General features: G+C 35.6%; 1 protein-coding gene across 6 annotated transcripts in view; it reads right to left on the minus strand.

Moving 5' to 3' along the window:
- Positions 1 to 19,715, minus strand: part of ZFYVE9 (zinc finger FYVE-type containing 9) — a 189,701-nt gene that overhangs the window by 107,338 nt on the left and 62,648 nt on the right. For all 6 annotated transcript variants that reach the window (XM_082428846.1, XM_082428847.1, XM_082428848.1 and 3 more), the window contains exon 4: positions 14,534 to 16,635. In XM_082428846.1, coding sequence (XP_082284972.1) covers positions 14,534 to 16,635 — 2,102 coding nt within the window. The remainder of the gene's footprint in view (positions 1 to 14,533; positions 16,636 to 19,715) is intronic.

Here is a 19,715-nt window from a genome sequence, read left to right on the forward strand (position 1 = left end):
TTTCTGTTCTCCCTTAGTAAAACTTGAAAAGGACATCTCAATCTCCTCACTTCTTTTTCCATTTTTAACCCATTCTGGCTTCTGTATGCACAGCTCAACCAAGACTGCTTTTATCAATGACCCTGATGTAGTCAAGTCCAATGGTCCCTTTCCTGTCCACATCTTACTGACCCTGATCAGCATTTGGTATAGGTGATAATCCCTATCCTTTGACAAACTACATTCTTCTTTTGACTTCCGAGACAACACATTTTCTTGGTTTTCTGCCTGTCTCTCTGGCCACTCCTTCTCAGTCACTTGTACTGGGTCCTCCTTCTCCACTTGACCTCAGTGGCTCAGCCCTGGGCCCCTTCTCTTTCCTCTGTACACTCTTCCCTAGGTGAGCTCATCCATTCCCATGGCTTCTCTCTGGACTCCTACATGAGCTGCAAAGGCCAACATGATCTATTCCCTGATCTCCTCTCCAAGCTCTTTTTATGTGACTTCTATTACTTGCTATACTTTAACCACACTGTATTCCTTTCAGCTTCTTGAATAGGTGCTTTCCTACCTCAGAGACTGTGTCCATGATGTTTATTCTTCCCGAAGCATTTTTCTCTCTGTTCTTTGCATGGCTGACTCCTCAAATTTCATGTATCACCTGAAATTTTGTCACTTCTCAGAGGACTTTCCAGACCTTCCTCCCCTTCTCCGTTTTTAATATTATCCCTCCTTGTTAATTTCCTTCATATCCCTTATCACAATTTATAATTCTGTTTGTTTGCTTTTGGTTATTTCCACTAATCTTTACATGAGGGTAGGGATCATAATGTCATTAGTATAAACTCAGCATCCAGCACAGTGACAGACAAATAACAAGCACTCAGTGTTTGTTGAATAAATTAATGATCTGGGATTCATATATTTGTTCATTAACAAACATTTATTGAGCACTGTGCTAGATGCTGGGGATACAAAGAGAAATCATAATCACAAGATCTTTGCAGACCAACGGGAGAGAAGGACAAAGACAATACTGTATGATAAGCGTTATGACATGGATGAGACTGATTTTTAGCCAACACAGCCTTTTGAAGGGTGTAAATGGAAAATATTTTCTAGCTTCATTAGAACTCAAGATTAATCCAAAATGTTGATCCTGTTTTACCATGCCAGAATGGTTAAACTCATAATATCAATGATAAGACAGGATAAACAGGTTTTCAGGCAGAGTATGAGGGAAACTGAATTACCATGCAATATTCTATTTAAAGCATCTGTTTCTTATTCTCACATCTATTGTTTCCCATCAATAGGTAAGTAAATAGAAAATTAGGAAAATAAGCTTGTTTTGGTTTGAATCTATCTTTAATAGGAAAAACATATATGACTAACTTAAAATATTTTCCAAAGTCCTTACATCCCCTATATTCTGTATTTGATGCCATCACCCAAAGTCTCAAAGTGTTGTATAAAAAGATGTTCTGCTGCATTAAGAGATAGTATTCATTTCTTTATTTATCCAACTAATATTTAGTAAACATCTATTATGTGCTAAAGCTGTGGATACAGTAGCAATCGAGGCAGAAAAGATCCTTACCCTCTTGGAGCTTTAGACTCAAAATAACAAACATGAAAATACATAAACAGAAAAACTGAAAATTCACTAGATCATTTCTAGAATTGAGAATCAAGAAACAGCTAAATAATTCTACTGAAATACATTATAAGTGTATAGTCTAATACTCATAGATACTTGTGAAAGAATTTAAAGTGGATATGTCTAAGAAAATGAAAGTATCTGCAAAACAAATACCTGATAAAGAACTTGAATCAAAATATAAAAAAGAACTTTTAAAATTCAACAATAAGAAAACAAACAACCCAATTAAAAGATGGGCAAAAGATCTGAATAGACACTTCACCAAAGAAGATACACAGATGGCAAATAAGCATATGAAAAGATGTTCATTATCATATGTCATTAGGGAGTTGTAAATTAAAACAAAAATGAGAGGGGACTTCCCTGGTGGTCCAGTGGCTAAGACTCATGCTCCCAATACAGGGGGCCCAGGTTCAATCCCTGGTCAGGGAACTAGATTCCACATGGCACAACTAAGAGTTCACATGCTGCACCTAAAGATCCTGCATGCCGCAATAAAGATCCTGCATGCCGCAACTAAGACCTGGGGCCGCCAAATAAATAAATAAATAAGTAAACATTTTTTTTTAAATGAGAAACTACACCTATTAAAATGTCTAAAATCTGGGAATTCCCTGGCGGTCCAGTGGTTAGGACTCCTTGCTCTCACTGCTGAGGGCACAGGTTCAATCCCCGGTAGGGGAACTAACATCCCACAAGCCACATGGCATGGCCAATAAATAAATAAAATAAAATGTCTAAAGTCCAAAACTGACAAGACCAAATTCTGGTGAGGATGTAGAACAGCAAGAATTTGCATTCATTGCTGATGGGAATGCAAAAGTGGTACAGCCACTCTGGAAGATAGTTTGGCAGTTTCTTACAAAGAGAAACACAGGCTTACCATACTCTCTGGTAATCACACTCCTACATATTTACACAAACGAAAAACTTACATCCACTCAAAAACCTGCACACGAATATTTATAACAACTTTACTTATAATTGCCAAAAACGGAAATTAACCAAGATGTCTTTCAATAGCTGAATGAATAAACAAACTTGTGGTATACCCATACAATAGGACACAATTCAGCAATTTAAAAAAATGAGGTATCATGTCACAAAAAGACATGGAGGCTCCTTGACACTGGTTTTAGCAATGACCAAAAAAAGCAAAAATAAACAAGTGGGACTACATCAAACTACAAACCTTCTACACAGTAAAGGCCATCAACAAAAAGGCAACATATGGAAAGGGAGAAAATATTTGAAAGTCATATATCTGATAAGGGGTTAATATCCAAAATGTACAAAGAATTTACACAACTCAATAGGAAGAAAACAAACAATCTAATTTAAAAATGGGCAGAAGACATGAATAGACATTTCTCCAAGAAGATATATTAATGTCCAACAGGTATGTGAAAAGGTGCTCAATGTCACTAATCATCAAGGAAATGCAAATCAAAACCACAATGAGGTATCAATTCATACCGGTCAGAGTGGTTATTATCAAAAAGGCAACAAATAACAAATGTTGGCAAGGATGTGAAGAAAAGAGAACCCTTGCACACTGTTGGTGGGAATGAAAATTGATGCAGCCGCTACAGAAAACAGTATAGAGGTTGCTCAAAAAAATTAAAAGTAGAACTACCATATGACCCAGAAATTCCACTTCTAGGTATTTATACAAAGAAAACAAAATTGCTAACTCAAACCTGCACCATCATGTTCACTGCAGCATTATTTACAATAGCCAATATATGGAAACAACCCAGGTGTCCATCAATAGATAAATGGATAAAGAAATTCTGGTATGTATTTATGTATGTATGTAGACACACACACACACACACACACACACACACACACACACACACAATGGACTATTAGCCACAAAAAAGAATAAAATCTTGACATTTGCAACAACATGGATGCAACTTGAGGGCATTACGTTAGTGAAATAAGTCAGACAGAGAAAGACAAATACCAGACAAGCTCACTTATATGTGGAACCTAAAAACTACCAAATCAAAACAAAACAACAAATAATGAGCTCACTGAATCAGAGAACAGATTGGTGGTAGTTGCCAGAGGTGGGGTGAGGATGTATGTGAAACAGACGAAGGTGCTCAAAAGACACAAATTTGCAGTTATAAAATATATAAATCATAGGGTGTAGTGCGTGCCATCCTAACTATAGTTAATAATACTGTATTGCATATTTGAAAGTTGCTAAGAGAGTAAATCTTAAAAGTTCTCATCATAAGAAAATTTTGTAACTATGTATGGTACAGATGATAACTGGACTTAATGGTGATCATTTCCCAGTATATACAATATATACAAATATCAAATCATTATGTCATACACCTGAAACTAATATAATGTTATATGTAAATTATACTCAATTTTTAAAAAAGACAGGGAAGAATCTTAAATGTATATTTCTAAGTCAAAGATGCCAGTTTGAAAGCCAACATAATGTATGATACTAACTATAAGACATTCTGGAAAAGGCAAAACTACAGAGCCAGTGAAAAGATCAGTAATTTCCACGGTTCAGAGAAAGTAAGGGAGAAATACATAAGTGGGGGACCCAAGGGACTTCTAGGGTAGTATAACTATTCTATATGATACTGTAATAGGATAGATAATATGCATTTATCAAACCCACAGAACTGTACAACACAAAGAGTAAACTCTAACAAAAACTATAGCATGTATTTCTTTTATAAGACTTTTGTTAATAACAATGTATCAATATTGGTTCATCAATTTCAATAATGTACCACACTAGTGCAAGATGTTAATAATGGGGTCCACTGGGGGGGGCGGGGGTATATATACTTTCTGCTCAATTTTTCTGCTGTAAAAAATAGTCAATTCAATAAGGAAACAGTAGTCTTAAATGACACATTAGACCACTTGGACTTAATAGATATCTACAGGACATTCCATCTAAAAAAACCAGAATACATATTCTTTTCAAGTGCACATGGAACGTTCTCCAGGATAGATCATATGCTAGGCCACAAAACAAGTCTCAACAAATTTAAGAGATAGAAATTATATCAAGCATTTTTCCAACCATAACGGTATGAAACTAGAAATCAGCTACAGGAAAAAAAATGGGGAAAACACAAACACATGGAGACTAAACAAGATGTTCCTAAAAAAACCAATGGGTCAATGAAGAAATCAAAGAGAAAATCAGAAAATACCTTGAGGCAAATGAAAATGGAAACACAACTTTCCAAAAATCTATGGGATGCAGCAAAAGCAGTTAAAGGAGGCAAGTTTATAGTGATACAGGCCTACCTCAAGAAACAAGAAAACTCTCAAATAAAAACCTAAACTACCAACTAAAGGAATTAGAAAAAGAAGAACAAAGCCCAGAGTCAGTAGAAAACAGAAAATAATAAAGGCCAGAGTGGATTTAAATAAAACAAATTAAAAAGAAAAAACAAAAAACAGGAAAGACCAATGAAACCAAGTGCTGTTTTTTTAAAAAAGATAAACCAAATTGATAAACCAATAGTCCCACTTATCAAGAAAATAAGAGACAGGACCCAAATAAACAAAATAAGAAATGAAAGAGGACAAATAACAACTGATGTCACAGAGATACAAAAAACCGTAAGAGAATATTATGAACAGTCATATGCCAATAAATTGGACAACCTAGAAAAAATGGACAAACTTCCAGAAACATATAACCTTCCAAGAATGAATCAGGAAGAAAGAGACAATCTGAACAGACCAATCACTAGTAGTGAAACTGAATTTTTGATTAAAAAAAAAAAAAAAAAAATCCCAGCAAACAAAAGTCCAGGTCCAGACAGCTTCATAGGAGAATTCTACCAAACATATAAAAAAGAGCTAACTACTTCTCAGACTACTCTAGGGAATCCCCTGGTGGTCCGTCGAACGGGGCACGGGTTCAATTCCTGGTTGGGGAACTAAGATCCCACAAGCCGTGTGGAGTGGCCAAAAAAGAGAAAAAGAAAAAGAAAGACACAAACAAACTATTCTAAAAAAATTGAAGAGCAGGGAACACTTTCAAATTTATTCTACGAAGCCACCATTACCCTGATACCAAAGCCAGACAAAAACACTACAAAAAAAAAGAGAGAAAATTACAGGCCAATATCTCTGATGAATGTAGATGCAAAAATCCTCAACAAAATATGAGCAAACAGAGTTCAACAATATATAAAAAGGATCATACAGCATGATCAAGTGGGATTTATTCCAGGGATGAAAGATGGTTCAACATCCGCAAATCAATCAATGTGATACACCACATTAACAAAAGGATAAAATCACATGATCATCTCAATAGATGGAGAAAAAGCATTTGACAAAATTCAACAGCCATTCATGATAAAAAAAAAAAGAAAAAACTCTCATCAAAGTTGGTATAGAGGGAACATATCTTAACATAATAAAGGCCATTTATGACAAACCCATAGCTAACACCATATTCAATGGTGAAAAGCTGAAAGCTTTTTTTCTAAAATCAGGAACAAGACAAAGGATGCCCACTCTCAATCACTTCTATTTAACACAGTATTGGAAGTCCTAGCCAGAGCAATCATACAAGAATAAGAAATAAAAGGTATCCAAATTGGAAAGGAAGAAGTAAAACTGTCATTATTTGCAGATGACATGACACTACATATAGAAAAACCCTAAAGTCTTCTCTGAAAAACTATTAGAATAAGTGAATTCAGTAAAGTTGCAGTATACAAGGTTAATGTACAGAAATCTGTTGCTTTTCTATAAACTAATAATGAACCACCAGGAAGAGAAAGCAAGAAAATAATCTCGTTTAAAATTGCATCAAAAAGAATAAAATACCTAGGACTAACTTAACCAAGGAGGTGAAAGACTGAAAACCATAGAACACGGATGAAGGAAACTGAAGATGATACAAAGAAATGGAAAGATATCCCATGTTCGTGGATTAGAAGAAGTAATATTGTTAAAATCTGTACTACCCAAAGCAATCTACATATTTAATGCCATCCCTATCAAAATACCTATGACATTTTTCACAAAACTAGAACAAATAATCCTAAAACTAATATGGAACCACAAAAGACCCTGAGTTGCCAAGGCAATCTTGAAACAAAGAAAGCTGGGGTTAGCATGCTCCTTGACCTCAGACTATACTACAAAGCTACAGTCATCAAAATAGCACAGTACTGGCACAAAAAGACATATACAGATCAATGGAAAAAAACAGAGAGCCCAGAAATAAACCCATGCACTTATGGTCAATTAATCTATGACAAAGGAGGCAAGACTATACAATGGAGAAAAGACAGTCTCTTTAATAAGTGATGCTGGGATAACTGGACAGCTACATTTATTTTACAGAATAAAATTAGAACATTTTTTCATACCACCTACAAAAATAAACTTAAAATGGATTAAAGACCTAAATGTTAGACTGGAAACTATAAAACTCCAAGAAAACATAGAGAACATTCTTTGACACAAATCACAGCAATAGTTTTTTGGATCTGTCTTCTAAGCCAAAGGAAACAAAATCAAAAATATACAAATGGCATCTAATTAAACTTAAAAGCTTTTCTACAGCAAAGGAAACCATCAACAAAACAAAAAGACAACCTACAAAATGGGAGAAAACATTTGCAAATGATACGACCAGTAAGGGGTTAATATCCAAAATATATAAAGAGCTCAAACAATTCAATATCAAAAAAAAAACATACAACCCAATTTAAAAATGGGCAGAACACATGAACATTTTTCCAAGGAAGACACGCAGATGGCTAACAGGCACATGAAAAGATGCTCAACATCACTAATCCATCAGGAAAATGCAAAGCAAAACCGTAATGTGATATCATCACCTCACACCTGTCAGAATGGCTGTCATCAAAAAGTCTATAAGTAACAATGTCAGCAAGGATTTGGAGAAAAGGGAGCCCTTGTACACTATTGGTGGGAATGTAAATTGGTGCAGCCACTATGGAAAACAGTATGGAGATTCCTCAAAAAATTAAGAATATAACATATGATCCAGCTATCCCACTTCTGGTTATTTATCCAAAGAATATGAAAACAGTACTTGAAAAAGATATAGACACCTATGTTCATCATGGCATTATTTACAAGAGCCAAGATATGGAAACAACCTAAGTGTCCATCAACAGATGAATGGATAAAGAATATGTAGTGCGCACACACGCGCACACACACACACACACACACACACACACACACACACACACAAAATGGAATATTACTCAGCCATTAAAATGAATGAAATTCTGCCATTTACAACAACATGGATGGACCTAGAGAGTATTATGTTTAGTGAAAAGAGTCATACACAGAAAGACAAAAACTCTATGTTATCACTCATATGTGGAATCTAAAAAATGAAACGAATTAATATGACAAAACAGAAACAGACTCACAGATATAGAGAACAAACTAGTGGTTACCACTGGGGAGAGGGAGGAGGGGAGGGGCAAGACAGGAGTAGAGAATTAAGAAGTACAAATTACAATGCATAAAATAAGTAAGCTATAAGGATGTATTATACAGTACAGGGAAATACAGCCATTATTTATAATGACTTTAAATGGAATATAGGGAATTCCCTGGTGGTCCAGTGGTTGTTAGGACTCTATGCTTTCACTGCCAAGGGCATGGGTTCGATCCCTGGTCAGGGAACTAAGATTCTACAAGCCATGCAGTGCAGCCAAAAAAACCAGAGTATAATCTGTAAAAATATTGAATCACTATGTTGTACATCTGAAACTAACATAATACTGTAAATCAACTGTACTTTAACTTTAAAAAAAGACTATTAATTTCTTAAAGTAGGTACATCCAGGGAGCTGGACTAGGGACTAGGGATATGTAAAAGTAGGTAGAAGACTGCCATCTTTCAAGATATAAATATTACTTTGTTTAAAATAAAAGTAGTACCAGGTCTCTTCATCCCATCTAAAAATGTGTGCTTTATTTTCAATTTCAACAGTTATTTTTAACATGATATTTTAATTCTTTAAAGTATTTTTCACTTAAACTAAAAATATACTATAATGACATAAATATCAAAATATTATTAAATATATAGTTCTTTTATATACCTTTATAGACAAAATTACTCCTGACTACTGTGGAACAGTAATTCAAATTAAAAGCACAGAGTAAAATACTGACTGTAGTTTGCCATTTTATACATAAACATATATAATATTATATAAATTATATAAACCTATAAAATCTTTATGTTATATAAATATAAATTTATATAAAATATAACATTTTATAATTACATTTATAAATGTTCATTATATATTAAATACCTATAATCCCCAGTGTGTAGAGGAAGATGGCTTTCTAGAACTATATTAAAAATTAATCTAGATCAGTTTTCAATATGTCATTTTGACAATATACATGTCATCAAGCTATCTGTTTTAAACTAATGTGATGAAGATCATGTGTGCCTAAAAGGATTAGTACTATTGGAAATGAATCAAAAGGGAAAGAGTAACTGCAAAATAAAACCCCCAGTGTAGCCCACTTAAGTGGTACTGTGATAAATAGCATCCCAGTCGAACTGAGATGACTTCCAGAAAACATACTTTCAGCACAGCACATTTCAAAATGTTTAATGGCATATTCTTCCCACAAAGTGACCTTGGTTAATCAAGTATGTTTAACAATAACTTTACAGAGATAAATCAGTGCTAGCACAAACCTTTCCATTTCCTTTTCTTCCTTATTTAAACAGACGTTCAGAGCTGCAAGGAAACAGAGATAAAGTCTATGCAATCCCCTCCTTCTACAGCAGAGGAAACAGAAGCTGTTTCATACCCATTTCAGTGTTCTTTTCATACTACCTGTCCTACAGTTCTCTTCTCTGTTCTGTCTATTCAAATCACCATCTATTCAAACACAGTAAAAAAACTCATCTATTTTGAATTCTACTTTTAAAGTCAGTTAATGTGGAAAAATAGTAAGTAAACTGGAGTGGTATATATTACTGTCACTAAATCTCTCCTCATTCCAGGACTTGGCACCCATATTGTTCTTTTCCTAATTTGTAGTTCAAGACCTGATAGGTGAAGTAAAACCTAAAATCCTGCTACCTTTGCTAGATTCCCCCATCAAGTGATAGCACCAATCACTCAGCATTTTGTCTTCCTTTCAAATTCCCAATCCTTTACCACTGTCCAAAACTAATGTTCACCCAAAGACCATGACTTATATTTCTAGTAAGCAATCCAAATACAGATAAATTTTGTTGCTATGTCCAGTGTAGTAAAAGTGCAAAGGGCTTTGGAGTCAGACAAATTTGTGTTAAAATCCATGCACTCTCATTTATAAGCTCTGAGAATTTAGGCAAGTTACCTAACCTTTCTGAGGCACATTTATCTCCCCTGTAACTGTATCTCAGAGAATTGTGTTGTTAGACCAGATAAGCCTAGCATAAAGTGGAAGTGTTAAAAAAAATGTTACTCTCATCTTTCACACCATCCTAAACAAAGTTTCTATGTTGTATCAGTTCAAGTACTTTTACTTTAAAGGCTATTCTTATGTCTACTTCAGTAGATAGAAGAGAGTCATTAACCAGCTAGCATCTCAGTAAGTAACAACCTGCCACATAAGTGACAGTAATGGATAAAGTGTGATAAAGCCTTGTGAATGACCAATAAAAGATAAAAAAACTTTTTTTTCCTTTAAAAATTCTTCTCCACTTTCAAAAAACTCTTTCCTGTACTCTTAAACTCAAAAGCTTTTCTTAGGCCTTTGAAGTCAAATAATCAAATAAAAAGAGGTCAAAATATTCAGGGCAAATGGAACTTGACAGAGGATGAATACCCATATCCTGCTAGATTCAGTGATTTCTATAGGAAATTATTATGGATATATAATAACAGTGATCATCTGAACTTAGAGGGCACCTTTCTGGAAAGGAGTTCCCTGTACCTTTCTCTTTTCCTCTGGTCGCGCCACATGGCTTGCGGGATCTTAGTTCCCTGAACAGGAATTGAACCTGGGGCCACGGCAGTGAAAGGGCCGAGTGCTAACCACTGGATCACCAGGGAACTCCCCTCTGTACTCTCTCTATTCTGTAATTTATCACCTATCATACAGCCGAAGTAGAGATTATGCTGCTATATGGAACAATTATCTAAATTAATAATGTGTGAAGTCATAAAATAAAACTCACATTTGCTGAGCATTTTAGAGTATGACATAGTTTTCCAATTAACAATGAAGACAAGAATAGAATCCAGATGTCCATTACAACAATATAGAAATAAACTGCAGTATTTTAACACTTTCATAAATTCAACATAATTATTTTATATTATTCTTAATGACATTATACCAAGATAAATGAATGTTGTAACAAGTATAATATCTACTACTCATCAAGACCTGGATATAGGCCCTATGCTTTGCTAAATAATTTCCCACAATTTTCTATTAACTCCTTCTATATTCAAGTGCATTTTTATCATGGCCCATTCTCCTGTAAGATGATTTCCCTTTCCCTACTGCTAATTCTCCACCTGTACTCTGCTGTGATCCCATTTTCCTCACATACTTTAGAACTTTGATCCATAAATTATATCCACTTTCTTATATCTCCTCCTCCAAACAGCCACTTTTTTTTTTTTTTTTTTTTTGGCTGCACCACACGACATGCAGGATCTTAGTTCCCTGACCAGGGATGGAACCCGCGTCCCCTGCAGTGGAAGTGCAGAGTCTTAACCACTGGACCGCCAGGGAAGTCCCAAATAGTCATTTTTTGTATCATGATTTTCCTGACTCCTCCTGCCATTCTGGGAAATATTAAGCTCTCATTTCTCGACATTCCTAAAGCATTGTGTTCATACTGCTATTATGAATGAGGAGAGATGCTAGGAAAAGCAGTATGTCTGAAGGAAAGAGTCCTAGCTTTAAAGATGGCTCTAGTACTTTCAAGCTGTGTGACCTTGGGCATATTCCTTGACCTCTCTGAGCCTCTAATTCTTGATCTGTCAAATAGTAAAAAATTAACCACCCATTCTACAAGACAGTAATGGGCATTAAATGAGAATGAATATAAAGCACACATAACTGGCTCTTAATACACTGTATTATAAATTGTTGTGGGATGGTCTGTCTACTCAGATCAGTAGTTCACAATGATTTTTTTAGCATTTCTGAAAAACTACAGGAAATCCAGATACCCCTCTCCCCACACACTGAAATCAGTGCCTCTGATTATAAACTCTATGAGGTCATACATTCCAATTTATGTATACTTGAATCTCCAGTACCTAGCCCAGAACCTTTCATATATTAGATGCTTAATATATGCTTGTTACAGTAAAGAGAATTTATTAGCTATAGATATTAAATAAAGAAATTGTTGGAAATAACTGGATAGTAGATATATTAGAATGGAACAAACTAAATTTCTTTTTTCAACAGTAAACATTATTTTACAAAATCACATTACTTGGGGTATTTTTCTAGCTAAATTCCAAGTATAATTTGATTAATTTACTATCTAGAAAAACTATACCTAAGTTTATAAGCCCCTTTCTTCTGAGGAGCTCAAGGATTTTTACAGACATTACCTCAACAATCCTTAGAACATCCCTGAGGAAAATGGGGATGGAAAAAGAAAAAAAGATGGAATATGAATCCATAATCCATATGAAGCCATAAATTTATAAATTCTGCAAATTCCACTCAGCAAAAATTCCATGTAATTTTTCAGCTTATGCAATGGGGCATTTTGCCCCATTTTCTTTCTGAATCCACCTAAGTTACCTATTTAGTCATTACATCTGTATATGCTGGTCTGGAACAAAAGCATTTTTATTATTTACTTAAGCAAAATTTTGGGACTTCCCTGGTGGTCCAGTGATTAAGAATCCGCCTTCCAATGCAGAGGATGCGGGGTCAATCCCTGGTCGGGGAACTAAGATCCCACATGCCGTGGGGCAACTAAGCCCGCGCGCCACAGCTACTGAGCCTGCACACTCTGGAGCCCATGCACCACAATGAGAGAGCCCGCACACCACATCTAGAGAGCCTGTGCACTCTGGAGCCCATGTGCCGCAACTACTGAGCCCGCATGCTCTGGAGCCCACGTGCCACAACGAGAGAGAAGCCCGCATGCCGCAACAAAGAGCCCACCCGCCACAACGAAAGATCCCGTGTGCCGCAACTAAGACCCGACACAGCCTAAATAAATAAATAGGAAGGAAATTTTAAAAAAACAAGCAAAAATTTCAGAAAGTGTTATACACAGTAAGCAAAACATAGAACCACAAAAAAATGATGACTCTAATCCCCTAACAGAAAACTGACTGTTCAGGCTACTGACCATAGGTTTACTTCAGACTGTGAAATATTTAGGAATTAGACACATTATTTTCTCCAAATTTTAATAATCAGAGACTAGCAGCCCAGTTTCAGCTTTAACCACTTTCTGCTCCCCATCATTTGGTTCTTTTGTTCTAGGACCCTATAGTAGCCCTTTTTGAATGCCCACCCAGGAACCATTCTCCACCTTTCCCTTATTAAGAGAATCCCACTTTTGTTGAGGCAACACTGGGCTCAGCCCCAGGGGATGAATCATGATTGATCTTAGCCAATCCTGGCAATCCTGTTCCCTGTTGTCAGTCATTGGTCTAAATTGGACCTGTGGTCTAGAACTGGCCAATAAATTGAAAGAAGTTGCTGGGGATTCTTTTTTCCCTGATGAGAGGGCAGTAAGAGGAATAGGCTCTTTTGCCACCAACCAGTTTCTCTGCACTTGGGAAGTAGTCAGGTTGGACTTGATGCTTAAAACTATGCCACTATCTTGAGACCACGAGGCAAAGGCCAAGAGAACTTCAGTGATCCTGACTCTATACCCAGACATAACAGAGTCTCTATTTTCAGGCCTCTTGTTATATGAAATAAATGTTACTTTTGTCTAAGTAACTGAGGGCCAGATATTCTGTTCCTTGAATTTGAAGGCAACCGAATTAATACAGACAGACCAATAAATCAGGCAAGAAGGGAAGTAGAGGTTAATTACTGAGCACTTACTATTACATGTAATTTCATTTAATCTTCACAACAGCCCGATGAAAATTATCTTTTGATTCGTTTTTTTATGAAAAAATAAAGCTTAATAAAGTTATATAGTTAAAAGTAACAAAGCTGAAGTTCAAATCCAGAACTGACACCAAACTTTACATTCTTTTTAAAAATACAAAATCCCATTTCCTCCTTGTTTACAGTTCTTGTTTAAAAAACAGACTAGTATATTGATGTGGTACTAGCTAACAGAATTTAGGGAGAGCTAAGGAATATCACCTATTCTTATAACCTTGTCACAAGGATCTATAGCCTTCAACTCTTTTTTGTATCAAAGTTATATGGGGGGGGGGGAGACAAAAATATATGTATATGTGTACCAAAAGCTCCAGAATGTCTAGTACAATGGCAAAATCCTATAGCAAAAACTGGGATGGATTCTAAGTATAATATTCAATTACTCAAGAATTAAATATTATAAAGTCAATCACAAACATTTCTTAAATCAAAAGAATAACTTCCTTATTTCAAGCTATTCCGTTAACCAAGTATCAATACAGAAACCAAAGTTACCACTTCCTCATTTCTCATCTATTCATGAAAACTGATTCAGCTTAAATCTTCACAACAAAAAAAAATTATATAAACACTAAGAATCAGCGAGGTCATTTTTCATTTGGAAATTTACTAGAATTGCATGTTCAAAAACTATTTATGATGTCATCTCGAGAAGTATGTTCACCTTATATTACCTTTATTAATTTCTAATTGAGCATTACAAAATGCACATGCCAGATTCCTGAGCTGATACACACAACTTACCTTCCCACATGCTCTGCAATGATGCCTCCTTTTGGTGAATGTAAACCTGGCTTCACATTTCATGCAATTTGGAGCCTGAGAATCTGGTACCCACACTGGAGCCACTTCACCCAGAGTGGTAAATGGCTTTCTAGCAGAAATTCCAAACTGACCAGCTCTGAGATCATTATCTGGGCTTTCTGGAGGTAATGCAACGCACTGTCTACTGGATATCCCAGACTCATAGCTTTCTAAATGTTCCCCATTTGTATCAGCAATAGAGATATTTCCCAAAGAGGCATTGCATACATTGGTTGCTGAGTTTTCCCCTGATTTTGCTTTCCCAAGAACATCATTTTTGTTTTTAATATTATTTCCATTGTTTGCAGGAAGGTCATTTTGTAAATGGTCTGATAATGGCTTTGGAATTTGAAGTTTAAGATTAGAAGGTTGCTTGGGTCTTGCACCACCAAAAGGAACACTGATAGATTGCAGGTTTGCTACTATCTTGGGTGAAGATTGCCCAAGCACTGATGGAACTTGGCTACAGAAATTGTGTAAGTAATTTTTCTTCATTAGGTCACCAGTGCTGTTTAAAAGTAGTCCACTCCCTTCTGTGGCTTCATTTCCTCTCTGTTCATAAATATTTGAGTAGCATTCTGACTTGCTCTCCTCTATTTCCTTTTCTTCTGTTACTGAATCTTCTTTGGAAGGTAAAGTCTTTGGAACAAAACAAACAACTGGGCTCTGCATTCCATAGGAATCACAACAATTAGATAGTGAATTTGCTGCTGGTGTATCCATAACAGTGGAGAAATCGCATCCTTCACTTTCATTCATGCAAGTTTGTTTTAAATCTAGACCTGCTTCTGCCATTCTATCACACTCTCCTCCACTATCATCATAAGTATCTTCAGGCTGATTCATGTGCAGAAACTTCTCATTTTCTTTATTTACTTGGCTGTCATTCATCTTGTTTGGTTTAGTCAATTTCCAATTAGTCATCTCCTGAGATTCAGAGAAATGCGCGGTCATATTAAGAAGTTCTGTAGTGCCAAGAATTTCTTCATGTTTACAACCTTCATTTTCATCAGCTCTAACTTCACCGGGCACAAGGCAATCTGAAAACTGTTCACAGTTATCATCCCTGCCAGACCCATTAGGCATGTCAGCTTTGAGAAGCAAAAGTAAACCAGACTGGATGGATTCTTCAGTTGTTCTTTCCTCTGCTGGCTCTTTTTTCATCAAAATCCCCTCACTCAAGTGGGAAAAGGAGTTTGGACTCCCTAGATCTGTCCTAGGAGAGCTGGTTTTGCCAGTGAGAACCTCATCTGGTGTAGAGTCCTCTTGCTTTACAGCAGGACCTTCATCTGTTCCCTGGGATGAGATTACTGAATCTGGTGTTAAACTTGTAATCACAGACATGGTGGGGTCTCTATCTATATTTTCATCATCCCGTAACTGTGAAGGGGAACAGACACTGGCTAGATTATCAGATGAAGTAGTACATACGTATTTAACAGAATCCCCCTCTGCATTTGGTCTACTCAATGGATCCATCTGTTTCTCTGAGTTCATATCTTTTTCAGTGGACCCATTTACACTTAAACTAAATTGATCAGTTTGTCTGTTTTCATTATCCAGTGAACAGCTAAAAGCATCCATGAGGGATTGACTATTATAATTATTACAATCCTGCAAATCGCTTTGTAATGTCCTTTTGTCACAGTTATGCATGACGGCTACAACAAGAACACTCTTCTCATCTGGCAGACAAGCTAGGTTTCCACATTTCTTCTCTCCCACTTCGACAGTACTGCATTGATCATCTTGATTACAGTTCCTCTTAATTAACTGGTCTTCTGCAACCGCATTTTCATCAATCCACATTGTGTTGATCTCTGGATTCAGACTACAGTCCTGTCCATTAGCACAATGGTCCTCTCCCTCTGTGTTAAGAGGAGCTGAATGAGCCAGGGAGAAGACTTTCAGTTGTGGCTGTGACTCAGAAACTGTAGGTTCATTCACACTGGCCAATGCAGGGCCAAATGACAGTCGGGGAGAAGGGGGATCTAGAATCTTATTCCACCTTGTATCCAATAAAATAGGAGAAACGGTTTCATCTGAAAAAATAAATAATTATAATAAGTTTGCTGGTAACACTGATAAGGCTAGGACTAAGTTAATCAACTATATTTGCAAATATGCCCTGAAATTAAAATATTCCTAGGATATGTGAAAACAGAATATTCCTAGGGTATGAAGTTTCTAATTTTTAGCTAAGGATAAGAAAATACATTTAAGACTGTTCCCTGTATTATATATCACCAAATGGTAATATCTCAGAACATTCCAAACAACAAAAGAATTCTACCTCAATCTAGTTGACATAATTAAAGTGGCCCACAGGCTGTACTTTGGGGCTGGGGAGGGGAGGGCAATAATGGGGAAGGCCTTGGACTGGCCCAGCACAACATGGGGTAGGGGCTAATCTAAGGTAGAAAAAAAATCAGAACAGTGATGAGGATACAGTAATTGAGCGGGAAGGAAAACAAAGGAATTTTCTGTGGAGACGGCATGCTCTATAATCTACATCATGACTGAGACGTGGTTACATGGATATATCTGTTGGTCAAAACTGTACAGTTAAGATCTACACATTTCAATGTATAAATTTTATCTTCAAAAAATTGTAAAAAAATAACAATGAAGCAGGGAGTGAGGAGCAAATGAAGATATATAAATGAAAAATAGCATGTCAAGCACTGCTGAAGTTGGGTAATGGGTACACTAGAGTTTATTACACTATTCTATTTACTTTGTATATATTTGAAATTTGCCCACAATAATAAGTTAAAAAGTTTGTTACAGCATGTGAAATTCTGCTTATAACCATGTCACAATACATTATTATTTAGGTTCATATTTACACTATTATCTGAGGAAATTTGGCAGAAAGTATCATTTGTCATATTAAAACAATCTTCTTATATTCTATCAATAAGCATAATCTCATTTAATGTTTCTGTTTATTTTTTAATAGATCATAACTATGATGGCATTTTCCCAAGTTACTGTGCTATGTGTGTGTCTAATTAGAGAAATAAGAAATTATGCACTTATTGCTTTTCCTGCTTTTTCCTATAGTAAATCTGATAATCACAGCCCTGAAATTATACAGAAATGCTTTCCTCTCATAAATCTTTAAAGCTCCTTTAGCGCCTTGTTCATATCTCTATTAAAGCATTTATTACACTGCATTGCAATGGTTTATTTACCTGACTTTTTCAGGCAGAAACCACTTCTTTCCATCAATGTAAATCCTTGCTTTGCACAGCACCTGATATGTAGTAGGTAGCATATTCATGTAGCATATATTTATTGTAGCACCATAAATATATGCTATGTGAGTATCTACCACTGTAAAAGCATTGGGCGGAATATGAGCTTAAATGATAGCTCCAAGAAGTATATAATCTAGTTGGAAAAATAAGAAATAGATACAATACACATGAATCGCTAACTAGCAGTACAGAATAGCATAAGTATTCAAAAACTATTACGTAGTAGTAGAAAATAAATTGAGAGGACAAAGGTATTTTACAGGCTGAAGCAGCAAGCTTGAATTCATGGAAGCAGGAAGAAATGGGCTGGGCTTCAAAGACAATTTTACAAAAAGTTTGGAAAACAGGGCATTCGTAAGAGGGGAACAAGTAAAAGTACAGCCCCAAACACAACAATCTGAGAGAGCAATTAAGTAAATCAGTTTGGGTTGAAAAAAGAATTAGTGTAAGAAAGTAGTGAAAAGAAGCTAGAAAGGTCAGATTGTAAAGGCCATAAAAAATCAGATTGCGTGGAGAATGGGCTTAATATGCTCTGAGTGTTAAATGTTAAATCCTGAGTTTACCAAATTTGGGCTAGCAGAGACTTGAGATCTGGTAACATGTATTTCCTTTAAAAAAAGAAATCGTATTTCCAAGCTGGTTCACGGAAATAAAAAAGAAACACTGCCTCTTATAAGAATATTTAATAATATTCAAACAGAAATGATCATGTATTAAAAATTTCATTATTCAACCAACTGGGTATAATGTTAATTATCTAATGTCATCACAGTTTGTGTGTGGTACATTTTTCATTTAAAGGAGGAAATTAACATGAAATGAGAAAACACTTTAAAAAAAATATATTTGGAAAGGTACCAGGCTAGAGGTGGTAGTTTTAATGCCAACTGGTACTGAGATGTTTAAAAAATAGTTGAAAACAAATGAAGAGCATAGTTACAAACAAGCTGGCTTCTGAAATTATTCTCCTTCTAAAGGAGTTATTTTGGTAAGCAAATGCTATATTTCAAACTAAAATGACAATTTTTACTGACTCAACAAAAACGTATTGCAAATCAACTATATACAAAATACCCTACTAGAATCTACAGAAGTCACAAAGTGACTGATGTAAAGAACTAATAATTTTATTAATGAGAGTCAATGGTATTCTAGAAGAATAGTATTCACAGGATTAGGTGTAGCATTTGTGTAGATGACAAATAACTGTGATAGGGCCACACCAAAGAAGGGATTGAGAAAATACTTGTATAAATGACTGAAACTAAGAGGACAATACACCTTCCACCTTGGTATGTATAAAGCCCACCTAGATCCCATAAAATCCAAAAAGATTCGGTTTCACATTTACATGAATCAGGAGTTAGGCTAGGGTTACGGGTTAGCTTTGGGTCATCAATGGTAAAATGTAAGAGCAGGCCATTCCAGGTATCTTTCTTCTCCCTTTTTACCCCCATGAGCACATATCTTTTTAATGCTTGCTCTAGCATAGGCCCAAAACAACAAAATCAAAACTAATCTCTCTTCCCATCTGCTATCAAAGAACAACCTGAATCACCAGATATAGTAAAGGTTTGGAGACTACTACTAATATCATGGGCTTTAGATGGAAATATATCACTTTGTAAACTTGTTACATGCCATTTTCTGTTAGAAACCAAGAACACCAGGGAAGGAGGATAAGGTGAAAGACAGATATTTAATTATGGCTTACTCATTCTAGTCATACTGAAAGTTGAATTTAAGGAAAATTCCCTAAATGAAGTGAATCTTTAGCAGACATTTTTAGACTGGGCCTTGAGAATATATCATTTAATTAACCATTTGGTAGATACTTAAAAATGTAAATCTTTTAAAAT

The sequence above is a fragment of the Balaenoptera physalus genome, assembly GCF_965194825.1.
Source record: "Balaenoptera physalus genome assembly, chromosome: 1".
Classification (NCBI taxonomy): domain Eukaryota; kingdom Metazoa; phylum Chordata; class Mammalia; order Artiodactyla; family Balaenopteridae; genus Balaenoptera; species Balaenoptera physalus.